The sequence below is a fragment of the Scardinius erythrophthalmus genome (genome assembly GCF_964197995.2).
Source record: "Scardinius erythrophthalmus genome assembly, chromosome: 10".
Taxonomy (NCBI): Eukaryota; Metazoa; Chordata; class Actinopteri; order Cypriniformes; family Leuciscidae; genus Scardinius; species Scardinius erythrophthalmus.
The window spans coordinates 13,095,386-13,107,468 of record NC_138230.1 but is presented as its reverse complement, the minus strand read 5'-3'; the positions used below and the strand labels follow the sequence as shown (position 1 = coordinate 13,107,468).

Here is a 12,083-nt window from a genome sequence, read left to right as displayed (position 1 = left end):
CCGGTTGCTGTGTAGTTGTATAATTATATCTACTCATTACACATAGGTTACATGCATTCTTAAGGTATTCTATCCCTCCTCTTAAACATTTTTTTCTCTTTCCTCCCCCTGCAGTATCGTAAAGGTCTGGACAGGACAGTGCTGGAGGTGAACACACCTCAGGTGGAGCAGCTCCCTCTGCTGGACATCAGGATCTCAGACTTTGGGGAGGACAATCAGAAATTTGGTTTTGAAGTGGGACCTGTCTGTTTCCTGGGATAAACACACACATGCTGAGGGCAAGGGGAACACAATCGCCGATACAAACATTCACACACAAACATACTCACTTAACCATGCACTTAAAACCTAGACATAATGCCAACACTAAAAAAAGACATTTGAAATTACGTGTAAGAAGTGGGACACATAGATTCATACACACATGCACACATACACATTGTTGTGAAACAAAGTTGCACACAAAGTACACGCCCAGGGAAAAACACTCCCAGCAACGGATGGACAACAAGAGGAGAAGAGAGCCATTCTCGCAGGAGAGATCTTGACGAATATTCTGTCGAGTAACAGAAGTGTGTTGGAGCAGATACTGCTGGCCTAAAGCGGAAGACCGTCCCGTTTCGGCCCCCTCTCTCCTACAGCTCCCCTTCCCCACTGTTTCTCTTCCGAGACGTTCCACTCTTCCTACCTCCGTGCCTGATCGTTCCTCCCTTTCCTTATAGAATAGAATGCAGGTGAAAAATGTAAACTGAGGAACGGAAGCTGAGCATGAAATTCCATTAGAAGGTGAAATTAGAATTATTTCTGTGCTGTAATAAAATCACACCAGCATTGTAACCGTACTGAATGACTTGGGCCATATATATATGCAATGAAATCAAAGCCATTTACAGTGTGAAATTGTACTGAATCTGATAATGTTGTACATTTATTATAGAGTAAAAAAAAATCTGTAAGAATTGTCGATTTTTTATTTTATTTTAGACATGCTGCCAACTTACCAGTCCAGTATTTATGGTGAAAGAACTCAAACTGGTTGTTTTTTACTACAAATTTGCATTTGACCTGACAATCTGCACACGGTTGACCCACGGCATTCAGTATTGATGACGAACCCGTCCGTTTGTCACCTTTGACCTCTCGTGTGAACAGCGTTCAGGCTGGAATTGTGCATTAGAACCATTTGTACAGAAATATTTTATTGTATTTATTTTGTGAAACAAACAGGTGCTCACAAGAAAATGACAGTACAAAAATAATGTGGTATTCATCTGTAATTATTTCCTGTAGTTTTTTTTTTTTTTTCCAACAATCTATTAAATATGTAAATTAAACCCCAGAAAGCAAATCTGCCTTCTCTGTATGATATATATACTTGCTTGTGATCAGTTATTGGTGATAATATTGCATTGTTTCAATGCATTTCAGTCGCAAACAGAGGTTCAGGAGAGTTTAGTGCGGGCGGGAGACGATTAAAAAAGACGGAAATGTCTCGCGATTCAGACAGCAGTGGAGAAGGGACAGGAAGAGGGAAAGAAACTGATGGTGGTTTGTTTTTTATGTATATTTTTTGTTTCTTTTTTAAAACATGGAGAGGGGAACGAAAAGCTATAAAAATGATTTGTGAATTAAAAGTTGTTTGTGTGGTTTTCTCACGAGGACAATACTGCTAGGATCATCTGTCTTTAAAACAAATATGGTGCTAAAACTTGTTTTATGTAAGTACTTCAAAATCTGTTTGTGTAATATATAATCTATTTAAAGAGCTGCTGGACTCCTTTGTTGTTCTTTTCCCCGTTTGTTTCCTGTTGTCATGATCACATGGTGCTTTTGCTAATATTTGATCTGCCTCGTTTTTTGTTTTTTGTTTTTTTTGAGCCAAACTACCATTTTCACCTTTCAACAACTTCCCAGCACAAGTCTTCTCATGTCTTGGTGAAACCATAATTCATTTGCCCACTTTCCTTTTAACACCTATAAAAAATTGCGCTTTATTAGTCTGGGTTTTAAACTGTTAACTGTTTTAATTCTTTGACTTGTTGTTTTGGTCCAAACATTCCCATTAAACCACACATCAACACATTTCCTCCTGTGTCAACTTAATTGTTTTTTTTAAAAAGTGGGTTCAGTATTCATTTTCACACTTTAATTGTATAAATATAGAATTTTCATTTTCATTTGATGCATTGTACACAATATTTTTTACAGCAATTAAGTTAAATATATAAAAGGACAGTTTCTCATATAAAAGGCACTGTGTTGGAGAACAATTTCGAGACTTTTAACATTGTTTTCAGCCAATGAAGAGTCCACCTGTATTGATTAAAGAGAAAGAGAAATTGACAACAGCATATTTCGAAATAAAATCATACTCAGTTTTTCTGCTGAAGATGCTGTTCAGCAAGAGATCAAGCCTCTTACCAGCAACTTCAATGCTGACGCCAGTAATATATCGACTGTCATCAGAAGCCAGAAAGGCACATGCGTCAGCGACTTCTGCAGAGATGAGCAAAAGTGAGAGAGAAAAATATCTTATTATATATACAAAGTGATCATCCAACCCAAGTATTAGAACACATTTGGTGTGATACAAGTGCATTTATGAAAATGTTTTTGTATAATTAAGAAATACTTACCAGCAGGCTCTCCCATCCTTCCCATTGGGATGATGGATGTGATCTGCACAAAATAACCAAAATATTACAGTAAAAGTGGCTTTAATGTGGTAACATATCTTGCAATGGTCTGACAATGCAATACCATTAATATAATAAAAAAGTTAATATCCTTCAATTAAGGTCCACACTGTTTTTAATCAATAAAAACAATCATGTGACGTCACATCCAAGAAATAACTCTAAATGACAAACAATCAGCTGATTTTATTAATCTGAAGACAAAGACACAAATATTGTTCCTTACTTTACTGATGACTTTCTCTGGTACTTTATCTGTCATGGGTGTAGTGATGAAGCCTGGCAGGACACAGTTGCAGCGAATACCAAATCTAAAAGACAAAAACATCTTTTATATTAAATTATTAAAATTATAGAATATAGAGACATGATCTCTCTTCATAAAAACTGTTAAAGAGTGTGATGTTTACAGCCCCATTACTAACACATAAGCAGCTCCACAAACCCTAAAGCAAAACATAAAATAGTTACAATGTGTGTGTCTGTAAATATGTTCCAGTCACAGTAAAATGTTCACACACTTGCTGAGCTCTTTGGCTGCGGTTCGAGTGAGTCCCTCCACTCCTGCTTTAGAAGCAGAGTAGTTCACCTGGCCAACATTCCCAACCTACAGACAAAGAAGAGACACTTAAGACAATGTTCATGACTTTATTAAGCATCCTTGGTGTACACATGTTAAACGTCCACTGTAATAGAAGTGTGACTGTACTACAGCATGATAGTGCTATACTGTAAATGCTTGACCTTGCCCACTATACTGCCCACAGTGATGATGGAGCCCTTCGCAGACCCGGCAGAAACCAAAGCCTTAGAGACGGCCTGAGTCAGAAGAAAAGTACCCTGAAACAGACCATGAATACAGAAGATCTATATGATATACTATCATTAAAAAGATTGAGGTCAGTAAGAATTGTTTTTATAAAGAAATTATCACTTTCATTCAGCAAGCATTAAATTGATCAAAAGTGATAGTAAAAGTAGTTGACACAAAAGCTTTCAATTTCAAATAAATGCTGTACTTTTGAACTTTCTATTCATCAAAAAATCCTGAAAAAAGAAATGTATCAAGGTTTCCAGCAACTGTTTTCAGCATTGATAATAATTAGAAATGTAAAACATCGGTGTTGTTTTGCATGACTGTATTTTTTCATAATTAAACACTATAGTTAGACTCTAAAATGTGGCACCTTGAGATTGACTTCAATGACTTTGTCAAAATCATCCTCTTCCATCTTGAGAAGGAACTCATCTTGAGTGATCCCGGCTGCATTCACACACACAGAGGCCGGCTGGAAGTAGCGGCACTGTAAGAAAACAGTCTGCTTTATTATTCGACCCCTAGAAGAGCCCATGAACAGCACACACACACGTCTGTCACACCTGTATACTTGTCACTAGTTTCTCCACACTGTCCTTTGATGACACGTCCACCCCAAGAGCCATGTGATCTTGACCTTTGTGGTCACGTGACAGGAGTTCCAAGGTCTGATTGGCTGATTCTTCATTGCGGTCAGCCACTATTACAGAAGCACCTTCAGTGGCGAATCTCTGACACACTGCCCTGCCGATGCCACTGCCACCCCCTGAAACAAAAACACCATGATGGCTTTATTAATCTGATCAATATATCTCTGATACATACAAAAACGAATATACCTTCCAATACATTTCCTTAAACTTTAGTAGAAACAAAATGACACATGATGCCCCAAATATTTCACAATGTTACAATGTAATATTTAGTCTTATTATGTGTTATGTATCCGGTATACAAATACTGAAGCTGTAGCTTTTAATGTTGCATTTTACAGACTCTTTACAGACTTAATAGTTCTAAACATGATCAAAACAAAGGTGTTTTCACGAGCACTGAAAGTGAACGGTAGCTGTATGACTTGTATAACAATAGTGTTCAACTATAAAATGGTATAATGCCTTAAATTATACAAATGTATATGGCCATTAAGACAAATCAAATGTTTTTAAATCTCACCGGTCACTAATGTCAGCCTGGATATGAGACGAGAGGACGCCGCCATGACGGTCAGCTGTGTGTTGAAGTACCTAATTATGTCCACTAGAGGGAGTAAAAGACCACTGATATTTTTCCCCATGCTTCACAGTTATGAGTGGGACAAGGCAATTTGTACAGAACATATTGTCTTCTTTAAGGATGAATTAATTAAATGAATTCGCTCACATTTATGTCGGTAAAACCATCACTTTCTTACATGAGTGTTTATATAGTTTGACGGGAACTTTTACCTTTGTTGCTACTCGATTTCAATGTCAAGCACATATAAGCCTACTACACGAGGTAAGTGTTTATTTTGTCATTCATGTAGTCCCTAAACAAATGGAAAATATGTTACCAGTTAGGAGCGCTGTGAGAAACTGGAACCACACTGGAGTCATTTACACATGCTAAATATCGTAACTGACCACAAGAGAGCAGAAGTGTACAACTGAAGAAAACAAATGACCTGCTGCGCAAATGTTCAAAATACATTTAATTCTAGAGCAGTGTACTGGCTTCGTCCGAGGGACCCATCAATAAATCTAAAATAAATTATAGTTATAATTGAATCGTTATAGCCTATATCAGAATCAGAATGAGCTTTATTGTAAAGTATGCTTACACACACACACACACACACACACACACACACACACACACACACACACACACACACACACACACACACACACACACACACAAAATGAATTCGTCTTGGTGACAGAAGCTTACAGTGCACAGACAGAATGACAACAAAAAAATCTGATAATAAAAAATAAGTGAATAGAAATAAAAAAAATCTAATAAAATTACAAAATAGACAAAAAAGAAAGTAGACAATATATATAATTATGTACAGATATGGTCGAATTATTAAAATATATATTTTAATTATATTATTTATTAAATATATTTATTTTATAATTTTCTATACACATACACACACATATATATAGCATATAAAATTAAATTTAAGTATTAAATTAATATTAATTTATATTATGCTATGATTTACAACATTTATAAATAAATATTGAAAATTAATTTTGAACATTATATAATTTCTATGGCATCTAATTTTCTACATATTTATAAAATGCATAAACTACAAATGGCTTTTTTTTTTTTGTTAAATGAACATATTTGTTCCTAGATGAAATAGGCTAGTTGAGGAGTGATAATGACTGAATAAGCTGCTCTGCACCTGCTCTGAAATACAAACTGTGCGTCTGGGGAAATAAAGAGAACAATCAACGACGGTCCCTTGTGTCTGTTAGAGTAAATGCAGTCAGTGTTTTCTTTCTGCTGCTTTTCTACCCTAAATGATATCATTCAACACCAGATCATTAAAAATAAAACTGCACATCAATGAATCCCTATAGATTTGCATGTTTGACTCAATTGTATGAACTTATCTGATATATTGTTGCAGTTTTGAGGATGTTTTTTTCTTTTTTCTGTTACTATGCTTTGTTCAGAGCACAAGTTTTTGATGTGCAAATGAATCAGAGGCAATCAGGCATAGGTAAATAAAAAAAAATCTTTATTAAAATGAGCAACAGGGAATCAAACATTTACACATCCACGTAAAAGCAGAGTTGATTTTCATCAATGGTTCAACCCTTAACACGTTACAAAATCAGATGCTCAGCTGAGGGGAAGGGAAGAGAAACCTGGGGGAAGACAAGAATAGTGTTTACATCATTTCTTCAGATCTATCGTGGATTATCACAGCATTATTTTAGGATCAGTAGTGGTCGACTTTTACCTCTGTGCTTTCGTTTGTAATAGATGTATGCAGCAGAAAAGGCCACAATAAGGCCGATAAGGAAGAAAGAGCAACCAACAGCTAATTTTGCAATTCTGGTATCGAGGGAGGTCGAGTCTGAGCATGAGAAGACCAGAGAAAGACAATGAACATCCGGTGACAGACACAAATAACCTATTTTAAGAGTTTACATGCAAATCAATAACCCAACAATGCAAGAAAACCATCTGAACATCATTACGTTGAAATGCATGTGCATTGTGGATTTTACTATAGGGGAATTACTACAGTAATTCCAACCTGACATCAGTGCAACATCAACACAAACATCATGCAGTAACATTTGTATTAGTGAGAAAAAAAGTGGAAGTGTAGTTTAAGTTATTTATTTATTCTTGTGTGTAGTTTTAGTGCTTTAAAGGACTAGTCACTTAAAAATGAAAATTCTGTCATCATTTACTCACCCTAAAGTTGTATCCAAATTGTATTTCTTTCTTCTGTTGAAAAAAGGAAGATATTTTGAAGAATGTCGGTAACCAGACAGTTGATGGACTTCAATAGTATTTTATTTCCTACTATGGAAGTCAATGGGTCCATAAACTGTTTGGTTACCGACATTCTTCAAAATATCTTCTATTATGTTCAGCAGAAGAAAGAAACTCATACAGGTTTGGAACAACTTGAGGGTGAGTAAATGATGACAGAATTTTAATTTTTAAGTAAACTATTCCTTTAACTTAGTGCTTTAGCTTTATTTCAATAAAAAGTGTTTAATTGAATAAAAAGTAATAGTTTTAGTTAACGTTAATAACCCTGGTCAGTTCTTCTGCATGAATCAGAAATGAGAAGTTGAAGCTTATGGCGGTGTGCTGTTCTTTTGTTCATGATCAGGTGATCAGCACCAACTACCAACTGGTAAATTCCACCAGTTTTCTAAACAATGATAAATACAGTAGCTCATGATCTTACTCACCCCACTGAACGACGAGAGGTTTCTCCAGGCCGCTGTGCTCCACTCGGCAGCTCACACTGACTCCTCTGTGGAGCACCAGATCCAGGTGTGAATGCATCTGGTAGCTCCAGTCGCCGTTATCCATGAATTCAGTGGAGATCACGTCGCCAGTGACCTCCGATCCGTCCAATAGCCAGGTCATGTTAATGGCCTGTGGGTAAAAACTGTATGCATGGCACACCAGGGTGGTCAGCTGACTGTAATGAGCCTTCTTAGTGGGACGTACGGTCACAATGGGCGGCACTGTTGTGAAGACATCAAAATTAATCCACTAAATATACCTAATGGACCACTTCAGACCATCTAGACTCATTGCTTTCAGTTTTTAATACCTTAAAATGCCATTATTTTGCTTAAATGAAGATGCAGAAGAAGAATGAAAAATACATTGTTTACCCTTTCTCGTTGTGGTTTTGATATAGTATCTTGCGTTAGCTCTGCACACTGTCTCCAGCTCTTCCTTCCGCTCTTTCATCTTCCAGCTCTGACTGTTGTAATGATCAGCGTTCCTGATTCCAAATTCATCATAACCAACATATTTCCCCAGCCTTGAGTCATAACTGCATATAAGCTTCTGGTTGAAGACCAGCTTTATTGTGTAGACCAAATCAGACAAATCCTCTTTGCTATACTCGCATTCAACAATGTCCTGGAACACATAAACATCTGAAGGGAACAGACAGATATAAAAGTCAGTATGTGGCACTGAAGACATGTTCTTGAGGGTTCAATACATCCAGAAAACTGTGCATATTCAACAATGAGGTATTTCATTTTTGTGCAGAGAGGTTCTTGGGAAGATCAAAAGGACTTAGATTTAACACATCATATGAAGAAGCTAAATTTATTCTGAGCATGTGATTAAAATAATTTATGTATAGTATACCTCAAGTTAATTGTATGAAGTATACAATGTTCAAGTATATTTTTAAGCATACTTTATGTAGTAGGTATATTAATATCAATGTACTAGTAGTACACTTGTAAGTGTACTATTTCAATACTGCTTGGGACTAAATTGGCCCACTTTTTAGTATAGTATATGTTTAAGTAACCGTAACAGTAAACGTATTATTATTATCTTATTATTAAGTTGTTGTTGTTTTTTTAAACGAGTTAGACATATGAGAGTATTTCTGTGGCAAATAGGCTACACTCCCTCAGGGTTGGTATAAGTTTCAGAAGTTTTTTTCGAGTATGGCCCTGTATGACGTCATAAAGGGCGGAATTCCTTGTATGGGCACTTTTCCCGGAGAGTTGTGCAAATATGTTTGTTTGTTACCGGCATTTCGGTGACGAATGTTTTATAAACAAGGGCAGGCTCAGTTTGATGCTGGATTTGCAGATCGTTTGAAACTGAAAGACGGTCCCAGCAATAAAAGATCCCGGTCATGAGTCGAAACCGCAGGCGTTGTTTTGTTGGCAATTGGCATATAATGTAAACGTAAACAACACGAATGTATAGTAAATCAAAAGTTATCCATGGATAATGTGATGATATTTTGTTTGTGTTTAAATTTAGCTGACCACCATAGGTGTCCATTTGCTCGTGACTCTTTAGCTCCGCCCACGGCACGCCTCCAAGAGTTTGACAGTTTTCGGAAAGTGATACAGCTGTATCTGTCTTTTATAAATCTGATATAAACTCTTATTAAATAGAATGCACTAACAATGAGCAATACATTTGTTACAGTTTATTTAATCTTTGTTAAAGGTCGTATCCGTGATTTCAGGCCCAAAAATATTTTAGCACATTCATCTAATCTTTCCTAATGATCCGCTAGCTGCCCGCCCCATAAGCATGCCGTCAAAAAACGCGTCTCTGTAGGCAGCCTAGGCTCTGATATCTGCAAACAAAAACAAATGGTTTAGCCAAACACTCAAAACCAAAACAAATAGTGTTCCAACCAATCACCGACAGGGGGAGGGTGTTGTGAGGTTTTGTGCTCGTGCACGGCTGCACGCGAAGTCAGAGCTGAAGAAGCTGGCTCAAAACCTCACAACACCCTCCCCATGTCGGTGATTGGTTGGAACACTATTTGTTTTGGTTTTGAGTGTTTGGCTAAACCATTTGTTTTTGTGTGCAGATCTCAGAGCCTAGGCTGCCTACAGAGACGAGTTTTTTGACGGCATGCTTATGGGGCGGGCAGCTAGCGGATCGTTAGGAAAGATTATTTTTGGAATTTCAAATTTTTTTGGGCCTGAAATCACTGATACCACCTTTAATATTAGTTAATAAAAATCCAGCTGTTCATTGTTCATGTTAGCTCACGGTGCATTAACTAATGTTAACAAATACCTTTGATTTGAAATAATGTATTAGTAAATGTTGAAATTAATATGAACTAAGATTTATTAATGCTGTAGAAGTATTGTTCATTCTTAATTTATGTTAACTAAGGTTAATTAATGTTAACTAATGAACCTTAAAATTATAGATTGGCAGAAACTGTGTGTTATGTCCCCTTTAAGAACGTGCACTTAAGTAGGCTAGGCTACTTGTAAGTTTTCTTTAAGTGAACATATACTTTTTACTTTCTTCTTTCATACTATTTATTTATATATTATTTTAGCAGGGTTAGGCCTACCATTCACAATTCCTGACAATGGAAACGTTAAAAATTGCGTGTAGGCCTACAACATACCGCTGGAAACGAAGCATAGTAGGCTATATCGAGTCCATCAACACCCCCAATGGCCCAAAGCGTCACATCACAGTCGAACACTCTTCATGGGTTCGACATTTCATTCGGTAACGAAGGCAGTTTTGATTTAATGTTTGATGATCGCGTTATTTCACACTTGATTTGCGTGAGCATCTTCTATCACTTGTTTGTTCTAGCTTCTTCTTCCCCTGTGGTTTGATCAGGTGTTGTGCCGAATTTCGACCCCCCGCCAAATTATTACTCCCCTCGTTGAAGTCAGTACCTGATTGCCTAATCCTAACCCCACCCCTAATCTTAATTTTTTATACTGTTCCCCTTCCCCACAACTAATCTTGGGAAATTCGCACAACACCTGTTTTCTGGATAATCTTATTCTTTCAGAAGATGTGTATCAGCGCCCCATACTGTATAACATTGAAAACACTGATTCATTCGGGGGAAAAAGTAGGTTTGAAGTAAATTCCTGTACACTACCAGAAGCTACACAAAAAAAATCCAGATATTCAGAATTATGAACATATCGGTTTTCTTTAAATAAATAATTTCAAACGATATAAGTTTATACAACAGTAAAACTATGTGGAAAAAGTATTTAAAGGTTACTCAATCAAAAGATTACACACAACTACAAGCCAAGTAAAATATTTATATTTTTAAGTATATCTCGATCAAAAGATTGAGTACAAGTAGAGCTATACACATAATTGTCTGCCAGTATAAATCAAGTAGAATATATTCAAGTGCAATTTTAAGTATATTTCTGAGATAGGCTACATAAAAAGTAGACTGAAAGTATTCTTTCTTATATTTAGTTAAAAAGAAGTATAGGCCTACAAATAGCACACATTAATAAACTTCTTTTTTGTAAGGGTAGTGACCGTAAAATGGTGAGACTGGCCCTACAAGTCAGTCCTGTCTTCATATATCAGTAATTTCAGAGATTTAAACTCACCTTTAGATGAGACACAACAAAACGCCAAGCCCACTAGAACAAGTGTGAGTCTGAATGTCCTCATCTCAGTGTTCTTCTTCCAGTGTATAAGCAGTGCTGTTCAAGGAGAGTGTTTGAAAATCAGTCTAAATAATGAAAACATTCATCCGCGTCACTGCTCATGGATACTTCCTCATAATTTAGTGTCAGTCATCCACGGGACCCAGAACAAAAAGTACACAAGGCCTGTAAAACACTCCTTCATACCTTCAACTTTTTTGTCTTTATCCAAAAACATCTCAGTGTAAAAGAAAGCTGAAGATCTTCTAAAATATTATGTTCACACATCATCAACACAATATATTAAGGAGCATTCAGGGTGAATCAATAGGCTATATAACAATTAATATCTCTGTTCAATAACCCAATGAGCTGTCAAATTACACTTATGTTCATACACTTATGTTCCCCAAATATAAGATCCTAAACTTACCTCAGCACACTCTTTACACAAAACAATGGGGCGTGTGCTAACTGAGCGTCTGCCATTGAGATGAGTGGGAATGCTAACAAATGTTAATGCTAACAGGTGTTAATGACTTCCTGGAGATATTCAGCATAGAAAAGTCGCTGTTTGGAGGCAAATGCTTAAGAGTCTGATTGGATCATTTGTGCATTGATTATTATGTTTCTAGCATGTTATATGTTTGGGAATAGTTCTTTTAACCCTAATTGATGGAGTGTGTAGATTTTCATTTCTTAAACAACCATGTAGGAAGACACATCATTGCCATATTCCAGGATGACAATGTCAAAATTCACCAGCCTTAAATTGTGAAAGAATCTGGACCTCTGAGTCCAGATCTTAAATTCATTGAAAGTCTTTGGGATGTGCTGGAGGAGACTTTACAGAGTGCTGGACTCTTGCATTACCAATACAAGATCTTAAATATTTTTTTTAAATAAAACGTTTTTGTGCATTTTGGCCGTTCA

General features: G+C 36.5%; 3 protein-coding genes across 5 annotated transcripts in view; 1 reads left to right on the top strand and 2 right to left on the bottom strand.

Annotated features, from left to right (window-relative positions):
* The window catches only part of col11a2 (collagen, type XI, alpha 2), a 34,177-nt gene extending 33,906 nt beyond the window's left edge, over window positions 1–271 (top strand). For both annotated transcript variants that reach the window (XM_081376956.1, XM_081376955.1), the window contains one exon: window positions 115–271. In XM_081376956.1, coding sequence (XP_081233082.1) covers window positions 115–261 — 147 coding nt within the window. In that variant the 3' untranslated portion in view covers window positions 262–271. The remainder of the gene's footprint in view (window positions 1–114) is intronic.
* A 15-nt stretch (window positions 272–286) lies between these two features.
* hsd17b8 (hydroxysteroid (17-beta) dehydrogenase 8) lies at window positions 287–4,809 on the bottom strand. The gene is made up of 9 exons (XM_081376957.1): window positions 4,690–4,809; window positions 4,077–4,279; window positions 3,884–4,000; window positions 3,441–3,536; window positions 3,218–3,303; window positions 2,923–3,007; window positions 2,637–2,679; window positions 2,422–2,496; window positions 287–2,313 (listed from the first exon to the last, which is right to left on the bottom strand). Exons 1-9 carry the CDS (start codon window positions 4,733–4,735, stop codon window positions 2,294–2,296), a joined length of 771 nt encoding a protein of 256 aa, XP_081233083.1. The 5' UTR covers window positions 4,736–4,809; the 3' UTR covers window positions 287–2,293.
* Window positions 4,810–6,240: 1,431 nt separating this feature from the next.
* LOC308696892 (SLA class II histocompatibility antigen, DQ haplotype D beta chain-like) lies at window positions 6,241–11,637 on the bottom strand. 2 transcript variants are annotated; one of them, XM_081375825.1, is made up of 6 exons: window positions 11,584–11,637; window positions 11,112–11,207; window positions 7,890–8,159; window positions 7,455–7,736; window positions 6,482–6,598; window positions 6,241–6,386 (listed from the first exon to the last, which is right to left on the bottom strand). In XM_081375825.1, the coding sequence occupies exons 2-6, from the start codon at window positions 11,173–11,175 to the stop codon at window positions 6,361–6,363; spliced, it is 759 nt and encodes a 252-aa protein (XP_081231951.1). In that variant the 5' UTR covers window positions 11,176–11,207; window positions 11,584–11,637; the 3' UTR covers window positions 6,241–6,360. The 2 variants fall into 2 exon arrangements, with proteins under 2 accessions (XP_081231951.1, XP_081231952.1); XM_081375826.1 differs by lacking the exon at window positions 11,584–11,637 and having other exon boundaries at window positions 11,112–11,315.
* Window positions 11,638–12,083: the final 446 nt, after the last annotated feature.

Excerpts from the sequence above, each read along its gene's own strand:
- hsd17b8 (XM_081376957.1), bottom strand. The coding sequence starts at position 4,735 with ATGGCGGCGTCCTCTCGTCTCATATCCAGGCTGACATTAGTGACCG. Across the intron at positions 4,280-4,689 it reads CAGGCTGACATTAGTGACCG|GGGGTGGCAGTGGCATCGGC; the intron begins GTGAGATTTAAA and ends TTTTTGTTTCAG. Across the intron at positions 3,304-3,440 it reads TGGGCAGTATAGTGGGCAAG|GTTGGGAATGTTGGCCAGGT; the intron begins GTCAAGCATTTA and ends CTTTGTCTGTAG.
- LOC308696892 (XM_081375825.1), bottom strand. The coding sequence starts at position 11,175 with ATGAGGACATTCAGACTCACACTTGTTCTAGTGGGCTTGGCGTTTTGT. Across the intron at positions 7,737-7,889 it reads CAAAACCACAACGAGAAAGG|TGCCGCCCATTGTGACCGTA; the intron begins GTAAACAATGTA and ends TCTTCACAACAG. Across the intron at positions 6,599-7,454 it reads ACCTCTCGTCGTTCAGTGGG|ACTCGACCTCCCTCGATACC; the intron begins GTGAGTAAGATC and ends TCTCATGCTCAG.